This window comes from Ahaetulla prasina, chromosome 3 (genome assembly GCF_028640845.1).
Source record: "Ahaetulla prasina isolate Xishuangbanna chromosome 3, ASM2864084v1, whole genome shotgun sequence".
In the NCBI taxonomy this organism is placed as follows: Eukaryota; Metazoa; Chordata; class Lepidosauria; order Squamata; family Colubridae; genus Ahaetulla; species Ahaetulla prasina.
Genome location: NC_080541.1, coordinates 141341377 through 141366770, shown reverse-complemented (window position 1 = coordinate 141366770; position 25394 = coordinate 141341377). Strand labels below are relative to the sequence as shown.

At 43.7% G+C, this 25394-nt stretch overlaps 1 protein-coding gene across 1 annotated transcript in view; it reads right to left on the bottom strand.

The window, feature by feature from the left end:
- The window catches only part of OLFM3 (olfactomedin 3), a 208956-nt gene that overhangs the window by 22070 nt on the left and 161492 nt on the right, over window positions 1-25394 (bottom strand). Inside the window, exon 3 of the mRNA XM_058178506.1 lies at window positions 9040-9195. Within this exon, the coding sequence (XP_058034489.1) occupies window positions 9040-9195 (156 nt within the window). The remainder of the gene's footprint in view (window positions 1-9039; window positions 9196-25394) is intronic.

Below are 25394 nucleotides of genomic sequence, written 5' to 3'. Positions count from 1 at the left end.
TTTGTCCTATATTTACAGTAGTGGTCAAAATTGTGGAAATCTTTTAGGAAAAGTGTATTTTCTAAAACTAGCTAATAACACCACTTTTTTTTGGAGTAGTACCTTAACATTATATATCAATGGAAAAATCAAGAATGTAATGCAATAACTTTTATGAAGGATTTGCTATTAGAATAGTAGTTACAGTACAAAGAAGGAAAGTGAAACACTTAGAAAACATAAGATATACAAAAATTATCACCATAGATAAAATGAGATATACAAAAATTATCATGTCAGTTAATACTTACCCTATTTTTCGGCATATAAGGCGCACCTTTTTCCCACCTAAAAGGGGGTGAAAATTTGGGTACGTCTTATACACCAAATGTAGCCCCTCCCACCCATTGGCCCCCACACTTTGGCCTCTGCCTCCCAGCAATTTACCTCCTTACAGGAAGCAGCAAGAAGAAACAGCCCATTTCACTTTCAGCATAGCCTAATCAGCACTAGTTGATCGGCCTCCCGACTCTCAGCTGTTTCAGGCTGCAGGAATTGCCATTGCCTATTGCTGCGAGGGGACTCTGCTGCTTGCTGCAAGGAGGTAAATTGCTGGGAGCAGATTTATTTTTTTGTGTGCTAATCAAGCTATGCTGAAAACGAAAATGAAAGTAAAGCAGGCTGTTTGCTGTAACGAGGCAAAATTGCTGGGAGGCAGAGGCAGATTTCTTTTTCTTGTTTTCCTCACCAAAAAAGGTAGGTGCGTCTTATAGTCTGTTGCATCTTATACTCCAAAAAATACAGTAGTTGGGTAACCTTTAGCATGAATTACGGCCTTACAATGTCTTCCCAGGAGTCAACCAAGCCTTTTAGTTCTGCAGCTGTTATAATGTGAAACCAAGATTGAATGACTGCTTCCATTAACTGAGTTTTATTGCTGGGTTGCTTCTGACTAGCAAATTTCTTTAGTGGGCTCCATAGATTTTCAATTAGGTTAAGATCTGGGCTATTCTCAGGCCATTCCAGCAGTGGAATATGATTATCTTGAAACTCCAAAAAAAAAAAAAAAAGGGTGTTATTAGCCATCAAACCTCAAAAATACACTTTTCCCAAAAGGTTTCCACAATTTTGGCCACTACTGTAAGATATTTACAGTATTACGTACACCATTTGGGAATCTGCTCTTTGTCAGGGAATACAGAAATACCGTATTTTTTGGAGTATAAGATGCACCCTTTCCCCCCCAAAAAGAGGGTGAAAATCCTAACCCTACTATGCGGACATTCTCAGCGGCTGACCTTCTTGCCCTTCTTGCCCTGCGAGATTCCCCTCTCTCGTGGGTTTGGCCCTCTATGTTATCGAGGGCCCATCTTGAGGACGGGTTTTGGAACCCCGAGAGGTGGCATGCCAAGAATAGGAGGCTTAGGGGATTTTTAATTAACTGTTTTAACCGATTTTTTAAGGGAAGCTTTAATGGGAATTTTATGGGGAGGATGGAAATTGACGGGTCTGGGTTGGCAGGGGGAAGGGGAATGGGTGGGGAGGGAAACCCGTCGGGGAGGAAGCCAAGTCCAATGTGCGTTCACGGCGTTAAGTTAGGTCTGAGGGAGGTGGGAGGGTTTCGTTCCAGCTTATCAGGGTTGTGCTATTGACACGGTAAGTGGGAGAGGCAGATATGGCGGAAGGGGGGGGGCACATCAGGTTTTGGGAGTACGCCCTCGCTATTTAAGAGCGATCGCGTGCTCCGGCCCCCCTGCTTCTTCCCGTTCCCCGGGTGGCCAGAGTACTCGGGACTTGGGCCTCCGGCTGATGTTATGCAATGCAAGGTCCGTGGTTAACAAAGCCCCCCTGATCTCAGATCTAATTCAGGAGGGGACCACGGACGTTATGGGCATTACGGAGACCTGGTTGGGCACGGAAGGGGGGGTTCCCCTAGTGGAGATGTGCCCACCAGGTTTCCGAGCATTCCATCAGCCGAGGGCCCAAGGTAGGGGTGGCGGGGTGGCGGTTATTATTAATGAAAGCCTGGAACCGAGGGAGACCACTGTGCCTCAGATAGCTGGTTGTGAATCCCTCTATGTGAAGTGGGGTCGTAGGACTCAGGTGGGCTTGTTGATCACGTACCTGGCTCCTTGCTGCGTGACAACAGCCCTGCCCGAGCTGTTGGAGTTGTTGGCCGGGTTGGCAGTTGAAACCCCTAGACTGTTGGTCATGGGGGATTTCAACTTGCCATCAGCTGGCGTGGCATCCTCGACGGCTCGGGAGTTCATGGCTTCCATGACGGCCATGGACCTGACTCAATTAGTGGGCGGCCCTACCCACATCGGGGGAGGCACTCTAGATTTGATTTTTGTCTCTGGCCAGGGGGCGAATGATCTGATTTTAAATGATTTAGTTATTGAGCCTTTGTCATGGTCAGATCATTCTCTTCTTCGTCTGGACTTTCGGACCGCTACTCACCACCGCAGGGAGACGAAACCAATGCGTTGGTTCCATCCCAGGCATCTGATGGACCCAGAGAGGTTCCTGACGGAGCTTGGGCCGTTTCCCGAGAACCTGGCCTGTGACACGACTGAAGAACTAGTCACGGCCTGGGAACAGGCCGCGGCTGGAGCTTTGGACCGTGTCGTGCCTTTGCGGCCTCTGACCCGGCGCAGGTCTCAACCAGCTCCTTGGTTCTCCGAGGAGCTGAGGGAGATGAAACGCCGGAGAAGACGCCTAGAGAGTGCCTGGAGATCCAGCCGTTCTGAGGCTGACCGGACACTAGTTAGGTCCTATAGTAGGACCTACCTAGTGGCATTGAGGGAAGCGAAGCGTTCTTACGTTTCCTCCCTCATTGCGTCGGCAGATAACCGCCCGGCCGCCCTGTTTCGGGTTACCCGCTCTCTCCTTCAACAGGAGGGGCGGGAGGACCCATTACAAGGGCGTGCCGAGGAGTTTAATGGTTATCTATACGATAAAATCGTTCAGCTTCGGGATGGATTGGATCAAAATTGGGTAGATCCAGGCGAGAGTTTCGAGACTCGTCTTGTTGAGACCGTTTGGGATAGTTTTGACCCTGTGACTCCCGAGGACATGGACAGGTTACTGGGAAGGTTGAATGCCACCACATGTTTACTGGACCCGTGCCCCTCCTGGTTGGTGCTGGCCACGCAGGAGGTGACACGAGGCTGGCTCCGGGGGATTACAAATGCTTCTTTGTGGGAGGGGGTCTTTCCCGCTGCCTTGAAAGAGGCGGTGGTGAGACCTCTCCTCAAGAAGCCTTCCCTGGACCCAGCTGTTTTAGGAAATTACTGTCCAGTCTCCAACCTTTGTTTCTGGCGAAGGTTGTAGAGAGTGCGGTGGCATGTCAATTACCCCAGTACCTGGATGAAACCATCTATCTAGACCCATTCCAGTCCGGCTTCCAGCCCGGATACAGTACGGAGACAGCTTTGGTCGCGTTGGTGGATGATCTCTGGAGGCCAGGGATAAGGGTTACTCCTCTGCCCTGGTCCTATTAGATCTCTCAGCGGCTTTGATACCATCGACCATGGTATCTTGCTGCGCGGTTGGAGGGTCTGGGAGTGGGAGGCACCGTTTATCGGTGGTTCTCCTCCTACCTCTCTGACCCGGCGCAGGTCTCAACCAGCTCCTTGGTTCTCCGAGGAGCTGAGGGAGATGAAACGCCGGAGAAGACGCCTAGAGAGTGCCTGGAGATCCAGCCGTTCTGAGGCTGACCGGACACTAGTTAGGTCCTATAGTAAGACCTACCTAGTGGCATTGAGGGAAGCGAAGCGTTCTTACGTTTCCTCCCTCATTGCGTCGGCAGATAACCGCCCGGCCGCCCTGTTTCGGGTTACCCGCTCTCTCCTTCAAAAGGAGGGGCGGGAGGACCCATTACAAGGGCATGCCGAGGAGTTTAATGGTTATCTATATGATAAAATAGTTCAGCTTCGGGAAGAATTGGATCAAAATTGGGTAGATCCAGGCGAGAGTTTCGAGACTCGTCTTGTTGAGACCGTTTGGGATAGTTTTGACCCTGTGACTCCCAAGGACATGGACAGGTTACTGGGAAGGTTGAATGCCACCACATGTTTACTGGACCCGTGTCCCTCCTGGTTGGTGCTGGCCATGCAGGAGGTAACATGAGGCTGGTTCCGGGGGATTACAAATGCTTCTTTGCGGGAGGGGGTCCTTCCTGCCGCCTTGAAAGAGGCGGTGATGAGACCTCTCCTCAAGAAGCCTTCCCTGGACCCAGCTGTTTTAGGAAATTACCGTCCAGTCTCCAACCTTTGTTTTACGGCGAAGGTTGTAGAGAGTGCGGTGGCATGTCAATTACCCCAGTACCTGGATGAAACCATCTATCTAGACCCATTCCAGTCCGGCTTCCAGCCCGGATACGGCTTTGGTCGCGTTGGTGGATGATCTCTGGAGGGCCAGGGATAAGGGTTACTCCTCTGCCCTGGTCCTATTAGATCTCTCAGCGGCTTTCGATACCATCGACCATGGTATCTTGCTGCGCCGGTTGGAGGGTCTGGGAGTGGGAGGCACCGTTTATCGGTGGTTCTCCTCCTACCTCTCTGACCGGACGCAGACGGTGTTGACAGGGGGGCAGAGATCGACCCCGAGGCGCCTCATGTGTGGGGTGCCGCAGGGATCGATTCTCTCGCCTCTCCTGTTCAACATCTATATGAAGCCGCTGGGCGAGATCATCAGTGGTTTTGGGGTGAGATACCAACTGTACGCTGATGATACGCAGCTGTACTTTTCCACCCCAGGCCACCCCAATGAAGCTATTGAAGTACTGTCCCGGTGTCTGGAAGCCGTATGGGTCTGGATGGGGAGGAACAAGCTCAAGCTTAATCCCTCCAAGACGGAGTGGCTGTGGATGCTGGCACCCCGGTACAGTCAGCTGCAGCCGCGGCTGATTGTTGGGGGCGAGTCATTAGCCCCGATGGAAAGGGTGCGCAACTTGGGCGTTCTCCTGGATGGGTGGTTGTCTTTCGAAGACCATTTGATGACCGTCTCCAGGACAGCTTTTTATCAGGTTCACCTGATTCGCCAGTTGCACCCCTTCCTGGACCGGGATGGCCTATGCACGGTCACTCATGCTCTTGTGACCTCTCGCTTGGACTATTGCAATGCTCTCTACATGGGGCTCCCCTTGAAGAGCACCCGGAGACTCCAGTTAGTCCAGAATGCAGCTGCACGGGTGATAGAGGGAGCGGTTCAGAGCTCCCATGTAACACCCATCCTGCGCAGACTGCACTGGCTGCCTGTTGTCTTCCGGGTGCGCTTCAAGGTATTGGTGACTACCTTCAAAGTGCTCCATGGCTTAGGACCAGGATATTTACGGGACCGTCTACTGCCATCTTCTATCTCCCAGCGATCGGTGCGTTCTCACAGAGAGGGACTCCTTAGGGTGCCATCAGCCAAGCAATGTCGACTGGCGGCCCCCAGGGGGAGGGCCTTCTCTGTGGGGGCTCCTACCCTGTGGAACAAACTTCCCCCTGGACTTCGTCAACTATCCGACCTTCGGACCTTTCGCCGCGAACTTAAAACCTATTTATTCCGTTTAGCTGGACTGGCTTGATGTTAAAATTTTTTAATTTGCTTTTATGGGTTTTAATTTTTGTAAATTTTATAGGGTGTTATTGTATTTTAAATTTTTGGCCAATTGAATAGGTTTTTTAAGGGGTTGTTCTTAATATTATATGTATTGTTCTTTTTGTATTTTATTTTGGCTGTGCACCGCCCTGAGTCCTTCGGGAGAAGGGCGGTATACAAATTAAAATATTATTATTATTATTATTATTATTAACCCTAACCTTAACCCAGTTTCTCAAATGGAGGTTTCAAAGGCTGAAAGAAGCTTCAGAAAAGAAGCCCCCAAACAGAGCTTCAGAAAAGAAGCTCCCAAACAGAGTTTCAGAGGCTTTTTTTTTCCCTGAAGTTCTGTTTTGGAGGCTTTCAGAGGCAGAAAAAAGTTTTTTTCTGAAACAGAGTTTCAAAGGCAGAAAAAAAAAGCAAGGCATAGAGCTCACAACCAAGGAACCTGTTCCTAAAATTCACCTGTGGGAACAGCTGATTGGGGGTATTCCGGGAGGCCGATCCACCTGCCAATCAGCTTTTTTCTTATTTTCCTCCCCAAAAACTAAGGTGCATCTAATACTCCGGTGCATCTTATACTCCGAAAAATAGGGTAGCTTTTCTGGTATATGGGATAGAGAATAAAGGATGGTTTGTCTCTGTAACAGAGCTATCAACATCAAAAAGGAGCTGGGTATTTTATGGAACGAACATATAAGACGAGGAATAATGATGCATTTGAAAACAGGTTTCCTGTAATGTGTGCCTAATCTAAAAGGCAAATTGTTCAGGTCCTTTGCCATTTCAGAATGTCCACAGGAAAGGAAAACTGTATTAAGGGGTATGAAAAAAAGAAGGAATATATCTTACTTCCCTTTACAGAATCTGAAAAAAAAATGATACCACCTCTCATTGAAAAAATTGTCGAGTCAATCCACATACTTCAACTGCTGGACCATGCTTCTGCTCTGCAATATTCACATTGCCAGTCCTGTGACTGGTGGCTTTATCTACAGTTGTTTAAAAAGGTCAATGAGAGCTGAACCAGAGAAAGTGATAGGAATGAATGAATTCACTGCATTTTAACAGCATCGGTAAATATGGAGCTGTTACGGAATGGACCAGAGCATTTAGGCATGCAAAGCCTGTTTTCTCCCTGTTCCTTTGTCTCAATGCATGAAATACATGGCCTGAATTCTTGCAAATTGCTGCTCTGAAAGAAAGCAGATGATCCATTATGCTGACCTTTTAAATTACTCTGTAGCCTCACCGCCTTGCAATCCCTTTCAAAATGCCAGTTGAAGTATCATATCAAATCAGTTAGCCCGGCCAATCCAAATATCAGGTCTCTAAAAAGGTTACTGTGTTCTAACAGGCAACTTGCCTTGACAGACAGCTAGGACTGAGCAGCTGCTTACTGACATTCTGTGCGGTCAATGAAAATACGTGAACAACCCTGGACAGGTTTGTTATTAAGACCAATGATGACAATAACCACAACAGAGCCAGGAGTGACCCTATTACCTATGTGAAGATATTGTGCATTGACACCATCCTGAACCTTTCTTGAATAGCTCAAAGGGAGAGTTTCTGGTTAGCTTCCCTTCCTGCGTGAATTAACCTAGTTGTGACCTCAGAGAAGGCTTTCTACTAATACTGCTGTGGATGGAGCAAAAGAGAAGGAATAATAAGACTGCCAGATGATCTGCAGGTCCAGGGCAAAGATATTTCCTTTTGGAGGCAGAGATCATATCTATGCTCCAGATCTAGTGATTGGGGACTTCTTTCAAGCCTGGGAAGAAGGGACCATTCTCCCTACACTTGAGGGCTTTAGGAGAACTGAACAAGCATTGACCAGTTTGGTTGGCCAGCCAGGTTTGTCATCCAACACAACTGCCTGCTCCTCCTCTTGTTTGGTGCCCGAGGCAGCCACAGTCCTTTGTCTAAAGCAAGGTCTGGCTCAGTCTGTGTGTTTGGTCAAAGACACAGAAAGTGGCAGAGCGGCAGCATCATTCTCTGCTCATCTTCTATGGAACTGAGGCAGCAACTGCCGAGAGGAATCTATAGACCCATGATGGCAAACTTATGGCACGCGTGCTACAGGTGGCATGCGTAGCCATATCAGTGGGCACACAAGCTCAGCTCCGCCTTCTGGGCCCACCAGAAGTAGGGAAACAGGCTGTTTCCTGCCTCCGGAGGGCCTTGGGCAGTGGTGGGGAAGGCCCATTTTTCTCTCTCACCTGACTTCAGAGCCTCTCAGTCCCACTGGAAGTTGGCAAAGGGCCGTTTCTGGCCTCCAGAGGACCTCCAGGGGGTGAGGAAGGCTGTTTTCGCCCTCCCCAGACTCCTAGAGAGGCCTTGGAGGCTGGGGACAGCAAAAAACGGGCCTTCCGGTCCCACTGGAAGTTGGCAAATGGGCTGTTTTCGTCCTCCCCAGACTCCTAGAAAGGTTCTGGAGCCAGGTGAGAAAGAAAAACGGGCCTATCGGGCCATCGTGTGCCAGGAGTAGGGGGAATGGGGGGTCCTGCACATGGGGGTGGGGCACAAAGAATTATGGCTGTGGGCATGTGTACTCGTGACCTCCCCCCCGCCCCCTCCTTGCACACGATGGCTGATAGACTGAGGCTCTTATTTCTGAGAAATTGCTTTGAGGTTCATTAAGTTCCCTGGGTCAAGAATATACTGTTTCTGTTCTTTATTGTCAGGAATATTTATTTTTCCCACTCTTCAAAATTTGATTTCAGAAGAACTTACCCATACTTGCATATTTCCCTGAAGAGTTGCATCTTTCCCCCTGTAATTGATCAGCATTTATGTAACTCAATCAATTTACTCTCCTTTGTTCCCCATGTGGATGCCTCTGATGTAATCCTCAATTAAATAAATATCTAACCCCAATATCTAGATGCCAAATTAAAAATATTAACTCAAATAATCCTACTAATAAAACATAGGAATGATAATAGTCCAATCTTCGATATGTATTAGAATTTACATGAATATCATTCCAATATAATTTTATTATTTAATCTCCTGAATGATTCAGTTATCATCAGTGGAAGCTGGCCATACATGTCCTTCCTTCCTTCCTTCCTTCCTTCCTTCCTTCCTTCCTTCCTTCCTTCCTTCCTTCCTTCCTTCCTTCCTTCCTTCCTTCCTTCCTTCCTCCCTCCCTCCCTCCCTCCTTCCCTCCCTCCCTCCCTAGCTACCTACCTACCTCTTCTCTTCTGGTAGGAATTCCATCATGAAGGAAGTGGCATAGAATATCTTCACATTTTTTTGCAGTAATTAATGATAACTTACCCATCAGAATGAAACAGCATAGAGCAAAAGATAGATCCTTTTCAAAACAAGTGTTCCCTAACCCTGAATTTACTATCAAGTATTTTAGGTTGATATCTAACCCGCCTCATACTGCCTTTCCCAATAATGCTTCTGTCAGTCAGTCAGGACAATAGTTACAGAAAATTAAAAGATGGGAATGCCTACTTGAAAATGTTTGGTCATTAAGGTCTTCCGGTCATCTTCAATTTGTCGGAACTTAGCCTTCAGTCCCTTCATTTGTGTTTCCATTCTCAAAACATACTGGAAGTCCCTTTGAGTTCGTAGATTTAAAACTTCAATGGACTGAGACATATTCTGAACCTGTGAAAGAAGAACACTGCTTGTAACCTCATTTTTAAAAGTGCTCTCATCTTTCTTTCCCAAAGCATTTAAATCAAGCACAGAGGGATCGTTTGGCATATGTCAGTTCTTGGATTGTTACCCGTTTTTAAAGACCTCAGCAAAATGCTGCATTTCTCAATGCACATGAATAGAGCATCTGACTAGCAGATTAGATGCCACTCTTGTTCTTGGACAAATACAGCTTTTCTTAATTAATGAGATGGTGACAATAATGAATTTGGATCCATGCCTTTATCTAATAAGCATTACCCTGCAAAATAATAATAATGATAATGATAATGATAATGATAATGATAATAATAATAATAATAATAATAATAATAATAATAATAATAATAATAATAATAATAATGTAAAGGTTCCCCTCGCACATATGTGCTAGTCATTGCCGACTCTAGGGAGCGGTGCTCATCTCCGTTTCAAAGCCGAAGAGCCAGCGCTGTCCGAAGACGTCTTCGTGGTCATGTGGCCGGCATGACTCAATGCCAAAAGCGCACGGAACACTGTTACTTTCCCCCCAAAGATTTTCCTTATTTTTTCCACTTGCATTTTTTATGTGCTTTCGAACTGCTAGATTGGCAGAAGCCGGGACAAGTAATGGGAGCTCACCTCGTTACACGGCAGCACTAGGGATTCGAACCGCTGAACTGCCGACTTTTTGATCGACAAGCTCAACGTCCTAGCGCCTGAGCCACCGCGTCCCTGTAATAATAATAATATCACGATGCAAATCAGGAGAATGCTACAAGACAAGCATTGTTTTCCAGGCACAGCCAAATGCTACAGCGGTGTAGGACATGGTCTCATGTGATCCAAAGGAAGCACACTATTTCCTGAAGTCAACCTGTTCCACTGATTAATTGTTCTAACTCTCAGGAAATTTCTCCTTTGTTCTAGGTTGCTTCTCTCCTTGATTAGTTTTCATCCAGACAAGAAACACACCCTGAAATACTAGTTCCAAATTTATTGTAAAGTTAGATTCATGGAATCTTGCAAGTCTGAAAGTACATCTTCCCCTCCCTACCTTTACAATTCAAGAAATTTGACAGGGTCCCTTCTGAGAAACTTGCCACCCACATTCCACCTGTGAGCTGAGTTCAGGGATGGGCTCCTGGGGGTTTGCAGGAGTTTGAGGGAACCTCTAGCTAAGATTCTGTGCAGTTTGGAAAACTCCAAATCTCACTCCTGGCTGGCCCAACCACCCCACCCTGCCCCTCCCAGGAGTTCCCACACGGCCCATTTTGAATGCAGATAAGTGCAGAGCATGTGTGGAGGCTCAGGGAGGGTGAAAAATGGGCCTACAGGAAGTTCAAGAAGGCCGGAAACAGGCCTCTGGAGTCTGGGGGAGGCCATTTTAACCCTCCTGGAGACTTGAGGAAAGCCTCCAGAGGCCAGGGAGGGCAAAAATGCCCCCCCCGCCATGATGCAGGTGGTCGACTAGGGCATACTCACCATGGCCACGGCCACCCAGCAACTGGGCGGAGAACCCCTTGCTAAAATTTTTGAAGCTCACTCCTGGTTGAGTTGATACCTGTTTGACCCTCATCTAGTCTGTGGCTCTTCGGCTTGTCTCCCAAGGACGTTCCCACATACCACTGCAATACCATGCCATTTTGTAATCACGGTAACTTTGTGACTATACGTATATTTGCTGTGTTGGAAGAAATATCCATCTGGGTTCAGTTCCAAGTGGGGACAAAGACACTGGAAACATGGAGGCTGCTTGGAAAGATGGTTTAATGGTGGTCAGGATCACATGGCTTGAGTTCCTGAACAGAAAAGGGGCTGAGATCCTTTGTGCTCCCTGGCTTTATGCTTTTTCTGAGTTTTGAACTTTCTGGGGCACAAGAAGAGTACCCTGATTGGCTGTCAGACTCCCAGGGGGTTGGGGTCTTAGCTAGCCTTGCTGGCTGATGTAACCTTCCCAGGTGCCATGTGGTGAGTTTCAGTTGCTAAATGGGTTCTATTATGATGCAGATGATGGCCCATTGACAAAGGTGGGGGGTGGCAGGAAGTTGCAGGGAGCTGCTTTGTCTTTAAAACATGTTTCTCCATTTCTCATCCAAGGAAATATATTCTGCCTTTTTAAATATTTTCTAAAATATTTCATTCTTCTAGGAGGGGGGTGGGTGCTAAATTCCTACAGCTGCAAAGGAAAATCACAAGCTTTTTTCTCTCTTGCCTTTCCTTTTTTCTTTCTGTACTTTTAGCTTCCCCCTCCCTCCTCTCTCCTTTCTTTCTTTCCTGCTTTTACTCTTCATTAGTTTTGTGTTAGTTTTTGTGCTCTTTGTAAAACTTTTACTAAAAAAAATATTATCTGAAAATGCCCCACATCACAGCCAAGGTTCTTTCTGAGCTTCAATAACATGCAGCTTCTTATGAAACGTGTGGAGCTACTTTCCAGACGTGTGGCTGGACCCTTGCTCTGCACACTGCTCTGCCTGCGGAGCCTATGGTAAGGCAGCCATTGTGGCTGGCAGCTTCTTGCTTTCATTTTGCTGCCAAATCCACAGGCATCATTTACAAATTGGAAGTGAATTGCCTACCACATTTTCTGTCTGAACCACACGCCCTTTAAAGACAAACGTTGAATACGAACTCCATATATCAAAAGAAAGCTGGATGCCATTAATGTGCTTGCCTGGGGCAGATCTCTTTCTACCCTTGAAACCTACTTTTTCATGTTTGTGGCCGAAGATTTTTGCTTCAAAACATTAAAAATCAAAGCCGCATGGTGGGAAAACGATGGGGAAGCAGACTCTTTTTTTAGTGAATAGATGGGTGCGTGACTTTGGATGGCTATGTTTTGGGTCAATAGTGAGGTTTTCTAGGCATTCAGGCTCTCAGGAAATAGGATGTGATTAATAGAAGAGAAGAGAATGATTTAGTCCCAGAAGGAGAGTGGCCAATGTGTTTCACCAGATCACAGAGGTCCTCTGAAATTTTCTATGATCATCAAATGGCAAATTCTATGTTACAGATTCCATGACCGTTTTTACGGTCATTTTGACAATTGAAGCTTCAAACAGATTTAAAACATTAAATAATATTTGAACTGTCCATTGAAAAGCAAAAATATGGAAGAAGAATAATGAATCCCAGCCCTACTGAGATTGACCCTTGATCTTTAAAAAGGTATTTTTTCCCTAACTACCACTTTCTCAAATGCTGCCTTCTCTCCTAAGGCAATCTCTTGCTATCTGTCCATTAGATGACTTCCGAATTGGAATGTTTCCATTAAAAAATAGAAATACCAGATGGGAAATGTCATATAAGTCCAAACAGCACAGAGTGTAGCTAAAATAAAGCCTGACTTTTTCCAGAAAATGGAGTGATTCTTGTTAAAGCTGAAGAGATAAGGGACCAAGTGAAAGAAAATGCGGAAAACCTGTCCCAGGGAGAGTGGGAAAGGGAGAAAGATATCAAGTGACAGCCAGCCAAAATCAGATTCAGATCTGGGGGAGAGAAAAACAGGCAATGCTTAAGTTGGTAACAATGAGAAAAGAAAAAAAGGAGGAGAAGAAAACTGAGATATGTATTCCCTCTGATAAAGCATAAAGCTACATTAGCAGCAAGACAAATAAACTTATACTATCAAGTAAAACCAAAAGTTGAGGCCACATGGGCACTCAAACCTGGACATTGTGAAGCAGGTAGACAGCATCAGACGTCTTCTTGAAGACTCTCTAGAATTTGGCAAAATGTCAGGGAAAAAAAATCCAATGGAAGTTAGACAAGATTTTTTTTTTTTTTGAGAAAGGTTGCTTTGCCTAATAGAATTGCCAACAGAAAATCCCAGGTAACGAATAGCAAAGATTACTGAAGATGTCAAGTTCTGGGATCAATTTAGAAAACCAAACCAAACCAAAACAAAGACCCAATACATTTGGATGGAAAACTGATTCTCAGATGAAATCAAAAAGGAGGAGAATATTTTCGTGCTTTGGATTTTGAATGGGTGTGCTTTGATGCCAGTGGACAGATTTAGAGCTCTCAACAATTTATTAATAAATTTTAAAGTTCTGCATTGCTTGCATTAGCATGGAAGTAGCATTTACTTTTTATATCGTTAAGGGTTATTTAATAAGAGGCACGGAAGGTCAACGTGCCCTCTTCTCTGTACTGTTAAGGAGAAGTGGGGAAATGTCAGCCTCTAAATGCAGTCAGAGTGTGGTTCCAGCAATGTCAACCTTGCTTCTCCAATAGCGAAGAAAGATGGGAGCTGTGGTTCAACAAGACCTGGAAGACCTTTGAGTTACAATGAAAATGGAAAGACAAAATTAAGCACTGGAGCTCTTTGATGGCAACATTATAATCTGGCAACAGTGCTGAGGCTTGCTTGAAAAAACCATAGAGTTCTCAAGAATCAAAGGAAAGAAGGAAATCATATTCAACCATATTCTTTTGCTTTTTCTTCTCCATTTAAGAAAAGCATGAACAATGGATAGCAGCAAGCTGTCCCTCTCCCCCCCCGCACAGCCATCTTTGTTTTGAAATACATGATGGGAAGGGACTTATGCAGTAATGGGCTGCAGCCGGTTCGGAATGTTGTAGAGAATTGGTAGTTCTGATGACCAGCTGGCCCCAGATGACCTACCCTGTTCTATATTTCCTTCTTTCTGGCTCAGCTGATTTGCGCGGCACAGCTGATTTCCGCGCCTCCGCTCTTCTACTTACCATGGCTGCCATAGAAGGTAAGCAGCTGAGCTTCAAATTGCTGTATTTTGAACGCTGCGCGCATGCACAAAGCATGCGCTCACAGAACCGGTTGGTTTTTTTTTTAATAAGTTTTTTATTTATAACACAACACAACGTAACAAACACAAAACACATAACATACATTCCCTTTTAACAACTGTTTTCGTAGCGGTGATCTCCTAATATTTACATTTTCTCCCAATTCTCTTTATAATAGTTATATCCTTCTTTATCATTTATCTCTTATTACTCTATAATTCCTATCACTTATAATATTAAATTTGTACATTTTATACACTATCTTACATACATCTTGCACTTATTGTTTCTCTCCTTTCATCACTATTCATTTTTTCTAGTCTCCAGCCACTTGTACCATTTATCCCATATTACATAATATTCTGTATCTTCCTTTTCTTTAATTTCTTTTGTTAATTTGTCCATCTTGGCACAATCTAAGATTTTCTTTATCAGTTCTTCCTCAGAAGAACTTAATTAAGAACTGAGTTCTTAATCAGTTGTTAAAACAGGTTGCAGCCCACCACTGGACTCATGGGCACATATTGTGGGCACATGGCGGCTCAGTGGTTAGAATGCAGTACTGCAGGCTACTTCTGCTGACTGCTGCTGCCAGCAGTTCGATTCTCACCGGCTCAAGGTTGACTCAAACTTCCATCCTTTTGCAAAAGGCGGATTCATATTGTTGGAGGCAATATGCTGACTCTGTAAACTGCTCAGAGAGGGCTGTAAAGCACTGTGAAGCGGTATATAAGTCTATTGCTATTGCTATATTGCAGACCTGAGCTTCAATATGCAGGCAGTGTGTATGAGGCTTGCCCCTATCTATTATATTGCCTGTATTCTGAACACACATGGAGGACAACCTTAATAATGGGAAAGTATTTCAATTTCAATCTGTAGTGTGGCTCTGTCCTTTGCAGAATAATGACAAAAAGGCAGGATTCCACTGGCAACTTCAGTTGATTGCTGCTATTTTTAAACAGCAAATATAGTAATGCAATATTGGGTCATGCCAAGTATTCAAGTGCAAGAAAATCTTGCACTACACCCAATTTAATTTCTATTTTTTGCCCATTCAAAATCCCCCAGTTCTGAACCAATGAATTGCTCTAAATGGGATTTTTAATAGGAAAGAGAAGAAAATGAAGCAAGGATGCTGACCTGGAATTTATTGATGCTTGCAAAAGACTTGAAACAGTGGACAAACAAAAATTCTTGCTGTTATTCAGACAATAGGCAATTCTCGGTGATGTTTCATGTGTGAGTGCAGCTTCTCAGAGGTGCACCATCTCTTTGATGGTACAGTTCTGAAGTATTTTTGTTTTGCTATAATTGACTTCACGTGTTTCTGCCAACATCAACAACTCCATGACTAGAAAACCCCTGCAAAGAAAGTTAGTCCAAAAGGCAAAATAGCTTCTGGGCTTCAAAATCACTCCCTTCTTCTGCCAATTTTAGGCTCTTTTACCAGTCTAGTGATATTATTAAGTTCAAGTTTCTTTTATTCAGTTTCTGCATCCCCAGCTTTTGCTTGTGGAGGTATTGAAACGTAAGCCTTTGATTTTCATATTCAGCAGCACCCAGCTGACCTTAACTGATGTTGAAAAAGCTAAGCAGGATTAGGTTTGGTTAGTACTTGGATGGGAGATCGCCAGGAAGCCCCAGGGCTGTAGATAAGACTGGGGAGTTTAAAAAAAAGTGAAAAGAATTGCAGACCTAAGACAATAGCATATCAGTTCTGGATTGTTACCAAGAAATCAACCCAACCCAACCATAAATGTGTCGATGAAGTCACAAGGCATCAGGCAAAAGAGCCACGATGGCACAGTGGTTAGAGTGCAGCACTGCAGGCTACTTCAGCTGACTGCTAGCTGTAGTTCAGCAGTTCAAATCTCACCAGCTCAAGGTTGACTCAGCCTTTCATCCTTCCGAGGTGGGTAAAATGAGGATCCAGATTGTTGGGGGCAATATGCTGACTCTGTAAACCACTTAGAGAGGGCTGTAAAAGCACTATGAAGTGGTATAGAAGTCTAAGTGTTATTGCTATCAGGCTGGATCTCAAAATTGATTTGGGAATGAGAAGGGAATTTAGGGTATTGGCTTCCTTTTGTCTAAAAGAACAACTTGAAATAAATTATCAAAAACCTAACTGGTTGGGTTTTGCACAACCCAACTATAGGATGCATATCTGGCAAATTAACAGGATCCCAGTAGATTAGGTGCATACAGATTAACAGAGTTGGAAGGGACCTTGTAGGTCATCTAGTCCAACCCCCCTGCCCAAGCAGGAAACCCTACACCATTTCTGACAGATGGTAGTCCAGTCTCTTCTTGAAAACTTCCAGTGATGAAGGTCCCACAACTTCCGAAGGCAAGCTGTTGCATTGGTTGATTTTTCTCACTGTCAGAAAATGTCAGATATTTCCAGATTGAATCTCTCCTTGTTCAGTTTCCATCCATTATTCCTTGTCTGGCCTTCAGGTGCTTTAGAAAATAGCTTGACCCCCTTATATATATACTTATAAGGGTTCATCTTGAGGTGTAGATGCAGACCTCCTTATCTCAGAGTGCATATCTCTCCTATTAGGCCAGTGTTATTCAGTGAAGACTGAGATTTCTCTATTCAAAAAGAGCATGTTTTATCCCTGCAACTTGCAAGGTCTTCTTGCTAACATTGCTTCTCGATTCCTTTAGGGTTTTCACATTTGTATTAAAATGGCTTCATTTGTATTAAACTTTACAAAGTGTTAATAACCCTGTAAGCTGTCCAGTTTAAAAAAGCCGTTCTTGAACTACCATCATGAATAAATGCTGCCTTATAGTTAGAGATGGCTTGCTTTGGTTTGTGTGAGTGCCAGACCCTGGTACTAATTTATTTGATCTAGTGGTTAAGGCATCAAGGTAGAAACCAGAAGGTTATTGTTTTTTTTTATTTATTTACATTTATATCCCGCCCTTCTCCGAAGACTCAGGGAGGCTTACAGTGTATAAGGCAATAGTCTCATTCTATTTGTATATTTTTACAAAGTCAACTTATTGCCCCCCCAACAATCTGGGTCCTCATTTTACCTACCTTATAAAGGATGGAAGGCTGAGTCAACCTTGGGCCGGGCTTGAACCTGCAGTAATTGCAGGCTACTGTGTTCTAATAACAGGCTCTAACAGCCTGAGCTATTCCGGTTATGAATTCTAGTCAGTGGTGGGTTTCAATTTTTTTTACTACTGGATCTGTGGGCGTGGCTTTGTGGGCATGGCATGACTTGGTGGGGGTGGAAGGGGAAGAATACTGTAAAATCTCCATTCCCTCCCCACTCCAGGGGAAGGTTCCCATCCCCATTTCCTCCTGATCAGCTGGGACTTGGGAAGCAGAGAATAGATGGGGATGGGGCCAGTCAACATTTTTACCACTGGTTCTCTGAACTACTCAAAATTTCCGCTACCGGTTCTCCAGAACTGGTCAGACCTGCTGAAACCCACCTCTGATTCTAGTCCTGCTTTGGGCATAAAGCCAGCTAGGTTACCCTGGGCCAGTCACTTTCAGTCCTAGGAAGGAGGCAATTGTCTCTTAGTTTCTAGCCTGATGCCTTAACTACTACACCAGGCTGGCTCTATGTTATTTTTACTCAGATGTATACACTTATTTTTATGTACATAATATTTTATACATAAGTTCCCAGTTTAAAGGTTGTAATAAGATTTGTGATTTTTTTAAAAAAAATGAAAGGCGCCTTTACATTTGCCTGCTGCACCCACTAAAATGTCAGTTCTTTAGAGAATGAAAGAAGCAATATTTGTTCAAATAAGAAAAAAAAATCACCAAATCTTCTTTGTCAAGTTATTGGTGAGTTACTAACATACCTTATAATGTATTAGGTTTGCTCTCCTTATTTAAAATAAAAGCAGAAACATCCAAAAACCATGCCCGAGTCTGCACAGTGCACATTGTACAAATGCCTTAGATTTCTTTTTTTTTTTTATTGAAAGAGTTTTAAAAAACAAAAACATTTCCCCCCCTTTTTCCCCCCCTCCCTCCCAAAAAATCCCCTTCCCCCCTCCCTCCCCCCCCCCGGCTTCCCGGGTCAATCACAAGGTATTGTTATACATAAACCAAACATAGAATAAAATTTTCCTTCCAATCCAAATAACCACATCCAAAGCTTTTCATCTCCCAACCCCTCCCATTACATAAAATAACTTTCTAATTATTCAAAGGCAATCTGATATTTCTTAATCTGATATCTATTTTGTAGATAATCAATCCATTTTTCCATTCAATTAAATATCTTTCCTGCGTATTGTCTTTTAAAAAAGCTGAGATTTTAGCCATCTCAGCCAAATTAGTAACTTTCAGTATCCATTCTTCTATTGTAGGTATCTCTTCTTTCTTCCAGTATTGTCCAATCAACAGTCTTGCTGCTGTTATTAAATTCAGAATCAATTTAGTCTCAATCCCTGTACAATCCGTTATAATTCCCAAAAGGAAAAATTGTGGCAGGAACTTTATCTTCTTCTTCAGTACATTTTGAATAATCCACCAAATTCTTATCCAAAAGACCTTAATTTTCTTGCAAGTCCACCAAATATGAAAATATGTAGCGTCATCACAATCACACCTCCAACATTTCGCTTGGATATTAGGATACATACATGATAATTTTTTGGGATCTAAGTGATGCCTTAGATTTCTTGAGCTCATTCTCAAAATTCAAGATTCAGCATTGGGTTGTTTTTTTTTTTAGTTGAAAACTGAAATATAAGGAGCCTTTGAAAACCATCTTCGAATGATTTTGGATTCAGCATATATACATACAGACAAACATGGAACCCCGGCTTATTATGTGCAAATTGTTATTAGCTGCATTAGATGCAGCAGTTACTTTGAATTTCTACAATGAAAAGTAAAGCTCACAGCATCCATTGTTCACCTGTTTACAAATAAATGTATCACTAGAAGAAAATATTTGTAGCTCAGGGTTGAACAGTGATGATGATGTTACCTGGTTATAAAATGAAACATCTGCAAGCAAATAACCAAGCCCAGAGAGCATCAAGGACCCCATAAATAAATGTATTATTACTACCTGCTTACAATATGCATCAGAAGAAAAATGTTCCTTATGTAGCATTTTTGTGACCTGCCACGGTGTAACAGAAGGAAAATATGAACACACAAAATTCTAGGATTTTTTTTTGTACACGAGAATTTATGGGAATGTCACCCAAAAATCTCTGCAAGAAAATGAAATCTTCTGCAGAAATTTTCTACTCTCAATTTTTTGAGACTTCTTGTCTACATTTCTAATTGAAATCTAAAAGTTGTTTTACATTGTTTTTCTTTTTTAATCTGCATTTGTTTATGCAATCAGAGACTCATATACAGCTATAAATCAGGACCTGCAAAGGTTAATGTGACTACCACACCTGCCCCACCCCCCTAACTCAAGTAGTCCAGGTATGGTTTCCAGAACCTTCTAAACAGAGGTGAAATCTAATTTTTTTTGCTACTGGTTCTGTGGGCGTGGCTTGGTGGGGGGTTCATGTGACTAGGTGAGCGTGGCTATGTGATTGGGGGATCAAACAACAGAAACTCGCTAGCAATGTCCTGCTGGAGCAGGGTTGGACTAGATGATCTCCAGGTCCCTTCCAGCCCTGGATTATCCTCTGAAGCTGCGTCTAGTGCCAGGTTTGTACTCCTCCCTCCCTCCCTCCCTCCCTCCCTTGCCTCCTTTCTTTCTCTCTCTCTCTCAAAAACGAACCCCCCAACACCCCGTTTTCCCTTCCAGCAGGCTTGCTAGACAAACCGAAAAACGGGGTGGAGGGGCGTGGGAAGTCCGTATCCTCTTCCAGCAGGCTTTGAAAAACGGGGTGTGGGAGTCCGTTTTTCCTCCCAGCAGGCTTCAGGGAAACTTCAGGGAAGCCTGCTGGGAGGAAAAACGGACTCTCCCCCCCCATTTTTTGGCTAGCACCCAGCTGACCTGCGATCATCAAAGGCTTTTTTTTTTTTACTTTTAAAGCATTTTTCTTTTAAAAGTAAAAAAAAAACCCCTTAGATGATCGCGCGGCTGAGCTGGGCATGGGCGGGGGGGGGGCAGGGATTATTGCTACCGGTTCTCCGAACCACCCACCGCCATCGCTCCTGGATCGCGCAATCCGGTCCGAACCGGGAGTATTTCACCCCTGCTTCTAAATTTTTGTTCAATTCTTTGTTCTCTTTGCCCTGATCAATTTGCTGCCATGTTTGCACAGTAGAAAGAAAACACTTTTAAGAGAGAAAATGGGATGTACCACTTACTGGATTGCAGGGTGAGGGAGGGGAGGAAAAATACATTAACAAACTGGAAGGGACAGCCCTTTTCCTTGCCACATCAACCTCTTTAATCCCATTGGTTATTTGGTAGACACAAATATGAAGGAAGGTCGAGATGGGCAGTGAACAGGAAATATCTGTAGCCATGGACCCCTTCTCTGGATTTTCTCACCCACTTCTCTCCAAAGAATTATTATATATATAAAATACAGGTAGTCCTCAACGTATGACCACAATCGAGCCCAAAATTTCTGTGATCATACACTTGTTAAGTGAGTTCATCCCATTTTAAGACCTTTCTTGCCACAGTTGTTAAGCGAATCACTGCAGTTGTTAAATTAGTCAAACTAGTCCAGCAAATTAGTCAAGTTAACTGAATCTGGCTTGACTTTGCTTGATAGAAGGCCGCAAAAGGGAATCCTGTGATCCTGGGACGCTGTCAACCATCATCAATGTGAGTCACTTGCCAAGCATCTGAATTTTGATCACAGGATCATAGGGATGCTGCAACTGTCATGTGAAAACTGATGCTAAGTCACTTTTTTCAGTGCCGTTGTAACTTTGAACGGTCACTAAATAAACTGTTGTAAATTGAGGGCTACCTGTATGTTAAATCAGCGGCCCTAAATCTTTGGTGCACCAGGGACCAGTTTTGTGGAGAGAGGTCGTTCCACGTCCTGGAGGGGGGCGTGGTTTCTTGTGCTGCCTGACTCCCGCGAATGGGGTTTCGCTTGTTTGTGTGGCCCGGTTTCTGGCATGCCGTAGCCTGGTGCTGGTCCACAGACTGGATGTTGGGGACCCCTGTGTTTAACCACACATTAAAAGCAAGGTGTCAGCTCTATGCTCGACTGACTAAAGCAGGGGTCTCCAACCTTGGCAACTTTAAGACTTATGGACTTCAACTCCCAGAGTTCCTCAGCCAGCTTTGCTGGCTGAGGAACTTTGGGAGTTGAAGTCCACAAGTCTTAAAGTTGCCAGGGTTGGAGACCCCTGGACTAAGAATGTTGGTAGCCATTTACTTAGCTCAGTTTCAACTTATTTCAAGGCTAATGGGGATTCTTTGGGGGTGAAAGTGGATGGGTACCAATTCTTTTGGCCACAGGTGTATATCGAATGGATCGTTAATTTCATCCATTTACATTTATAGGGTGTTCTTTTTTCACAGAAGAGATAGTGCCTTTGAATATTAATAAGAGAATAGCAATAATTTTCTCTTTCTCCTGAGGGGTGTGACAATTCTCCTGGGGGAACGGAGGTTATAACGGCAGCTGCTGTTGACTTGCAATGGGACATTAGATTAATTCAGGACTAGACAGACCTCTGGCCTAAACCGTCCAAAACATATTTTCAACTTTTTTTAATATGGCCTCTAATTCAGAACTAAGAGATGACAGGGAGAGAAGGTCAAAGAATGCACAGAGACCACACAGAAGATTTGTGTTAGGTTAATCTTGCGTAACCCCATCCTTGGTTGAAAACCAAATGAAACACTAAAATTGACATTTAATCCAAATGCAGATTTGCTATTTATCTGCCTTTTTTTCTGAGAAAAAGCTTGTAGAAACAGCAAAGCCACATTTTTTAAAAAAAATTATTCTTGTCATGATGGAAATCATGCAAATACAATATTCTCCCCACACGGTGACACAGCTACAACTATTTGTTATGCCACCGCAGGGCTGAATCTGCAGTATGGAGTTCTTATGCACCCAAATGTAATTACCGTATATACTCGAGTATAAGCCGAGTTTTTCAGCACGTTTTTTGTGCTGAAAAACGTCCCCTCGGCTTATACTCGAGTATATACGGCTTATACTCGAGTTTTTTTTTTTCTTCTTTTTTTCACATTATACCGGATGGTGCAAACTTGGCGGGCTTTTGCATTAGCGCGGGGAAGCCCTGCCGGTGCAGTGAGAGGGCGGGGCGGGGGAGCCGCCAGCCTTCTCGGCTGAGGGAGGGAGGCTTTCCCTGACCGGTAGCTGCCTCATTTCCCTCCCTCGGCTTATACTCGAGTCCCCAGTTTACCCCAGTTTTTTGGGGTAAAATTGGGGACCTCGGCTTATACTCGGATCGGCTTATATTCGAGTATATACGGTAACTTAAAATAATTTCACTAGGGCTGAGGTGAATTTTTGACAGATTTGGTTATTCGGGTAAAAATTCTAAAACATCAAAACAGTTCACATGTAATAAAAATACGCAGGGTGGAAATAATGCCTCAGATAATCCTGATTACAGATAGTCCTTGATTTACAACCATCCATTTAGTGACTTATTCAAAGTTACAATGACACTGAAAAAAGCGATTTATGACCGTTTTTCACACTTTCGACCGTTGCAGCATCCCCATGGTCACATGATCAAAATTCAGGTGCTTGGCAACTGGCATGTATTTATGACAGTTGCATTATGTGGGGTCATATGACCACCCTTTGTAACCTTCCCACCCGGCTTCTGACAAGCAAAGTCAATGAGGGAAGCCAGATTTGCTTAACGAACACATGAATCACTTAACAATCGCAGTGATTCGCTTAACAATGATGGCAAAAAGGTTGTAAAATGAGGCATAACTCACTTAACAATTGTCTTGCCTAGCAATGGAAATTTTGGGTTCAATTGGACTACCTCAACTTATGGATAAATATGGATGTGGATAAACTGTATGTGGATGAACTGACTCAGCTGGGCATCCATGGAATTTGTAGATAGAATGGTATTTCCAAGAGCAAACAAACCTGATTAAGAATGAGTTTACACAAAATGGTAAACTCAAAGCTTTCTAGGGGAGTACAAAACGATATTTAAAAAGGTGACATTTGCCTCTCAAAATGATTCACACGTGTGCAAAAACCAAAATAAGTTAACTTCTGAATTAGTAGTATACAGTAGCCCAGTCCTTTTTCTCAAAATATTTGGTTTTCCTAAGCAATGTATGTGATGGGATGGAATGGGAGACAAGGGAAAATTAATAAAGAATGGAGGCATCCTGGGAGGGATCAAAAAAGTCAATATGGCAGCTACAACCAGGCAATCGAAGCCTCACTCTCTTTATCATGCATTACATAGTGACACATGGAGAAAAGTGGTGGGGTTTGATCACATGGTCACAGATGCCATCTTGACACATGCACACACATGGACAACCCTGCACAGCATGTTAAAGTTTAGAGTTCCTTCCTTCTTGAAATGGTGGAAGATAGGTTAATTACATATTAGGCCTCTAATACTTTAATAGATGTATTAAGCTTAAATCTCCTGCTTCTAAGACTATGTGATACAGGTAGTCCTTGATGTACGATCAACATTTTTGTTGCTAATTGAGACATTAGTTAAGTAAGTTTTGCCCCATTTTATGACCTTTCTTGCCACAGTTGTTAAGTGAATCACTGCAGTTGTTAAATTAGTAACACAGGTGTTAAGTGAATCTGGCTTCCCCATTGACTTTGCTGGTCAGAAGGTTACAAAAGGGGATTACATGACCGCGGGACACTGCAATTGTCCTAAATGAGAGTCAGTTGCCAACCATCTGAATTTTGATCACATGACCGTGGAGATGCTGCAGCCGTCGTAAGTGTGAAAAACAGCCCTAAGTCACTTTTTTCAGTGGCGTCGTAACTTCAAACGGTCACTATGGTAAGTTGAAGACTATCTGTACTGAAGACCAGTTTTTGAAAATGTTGTTTTTAGGTAAGTCTGGAATTAAGAAGTGTAACCCTTGTGATATGGTCAGATTTACAATTCTCATTATCTCTACCATGGGCAAGAAAACTGGGGCTAATGGAAAGTGAATTTCAACATCTGGTAGTTTACCTTGTTCCCTAGTCCATGGGTATCAAACTCATGGCGTCACGTGACATATCATGATGTTTTCCCCCTTCATGGAGCAAGACTGGGCGTGGCCTGTGCGTCACACATCCGGCCCATGGACCGCCAGTTTGACACCCCTGCTCTAGTGCAATGATCAGTCATCACTGGAAACATTGAGAAGGTACTGGAGGAAGTACATTCAGGAGGACTTTATGCTTTTAATACCTTAAGAGGGACTGCCTTCTTTCAAAAGGGCTTCTCTCAAATCAGTTACAGACCCAAACTCATATTTCAATTTCCTGAACATTTTAGGCCTGTTATGTGTTAACAAAAATGGATCCAGAAATACAATACAGCGTCAGCATATAGACTCCCTTTCATCTTGGAAAGATACCTCCCTTCACAGTTCAGAAGTTTGTTGATTCTGTTTTATTTTATTTTGCATTTTTGCATCCAATAGCCAGTATAAGAGGTGAGACGTCTAGGAACGGTGATGCCACAAGCCAACTGTTCAGAAAACGTTTGCGGCTACATGTGCTCATTATGCAACCTACTGAGAGAATGTTCTGTCAGTTTGAGAGCTGAAATTATCCTGGAGATCTCTCTTATTGTGATTTCTTCGCTTGAGGGGAGGGATATTCTAGCCACAGCTTTGCTTTCTCTAAGCTTGTTTTCTGTTGTACCTGATGGGACAATAGACTCTCAGTCACTTCTTCTCTACCGCAATGGGGAGGGTTTGAAAAGGGGGAGGAAGGAGATACCTGGATCTTAAGATATCCCAGCATAATTGGAGGTTCTGTGCTCTAATACAAAATAAAGACTGTGACTGAGGTTGAAATCAACTCTTTATCACAGAGGAATGGGTTAACTATCTATTTATCTTATAAGATCTCAATTGTTAAGTGCAACAGGTGTATTAAAGCACACTGTGGACAAATTTGGACAAGGTGACCTTGAAGAAGCACCACTGTAAATTACTAATTAATACACTGAGCAAATGCTAAGGGGTGGCTATAAGACTAATTACGGTCCTTTGGGACTGCAGTATGACTGTCCATCTTCACCACATAGGAAATGGCTAGTGTCTTTTGCAGTAGAACCTGGCAGTAGGACACTCAATGGAATGGGAGCTATATTGGATTGCCTATTCAGGGCTGTCAGTAGTCAGCTTGTAGCTTGTGACGAAAGAATGCCCTCTGGTAGAGCATCATTACAGGCAAGTGGCAGCATCTATCTAATTTTGACTGATCTTGGAAAGCTCAATCTCATTAGCACTTGGATGGGATAATACACACATCTCATTTCTCTCAAGAAAATCTCAGAA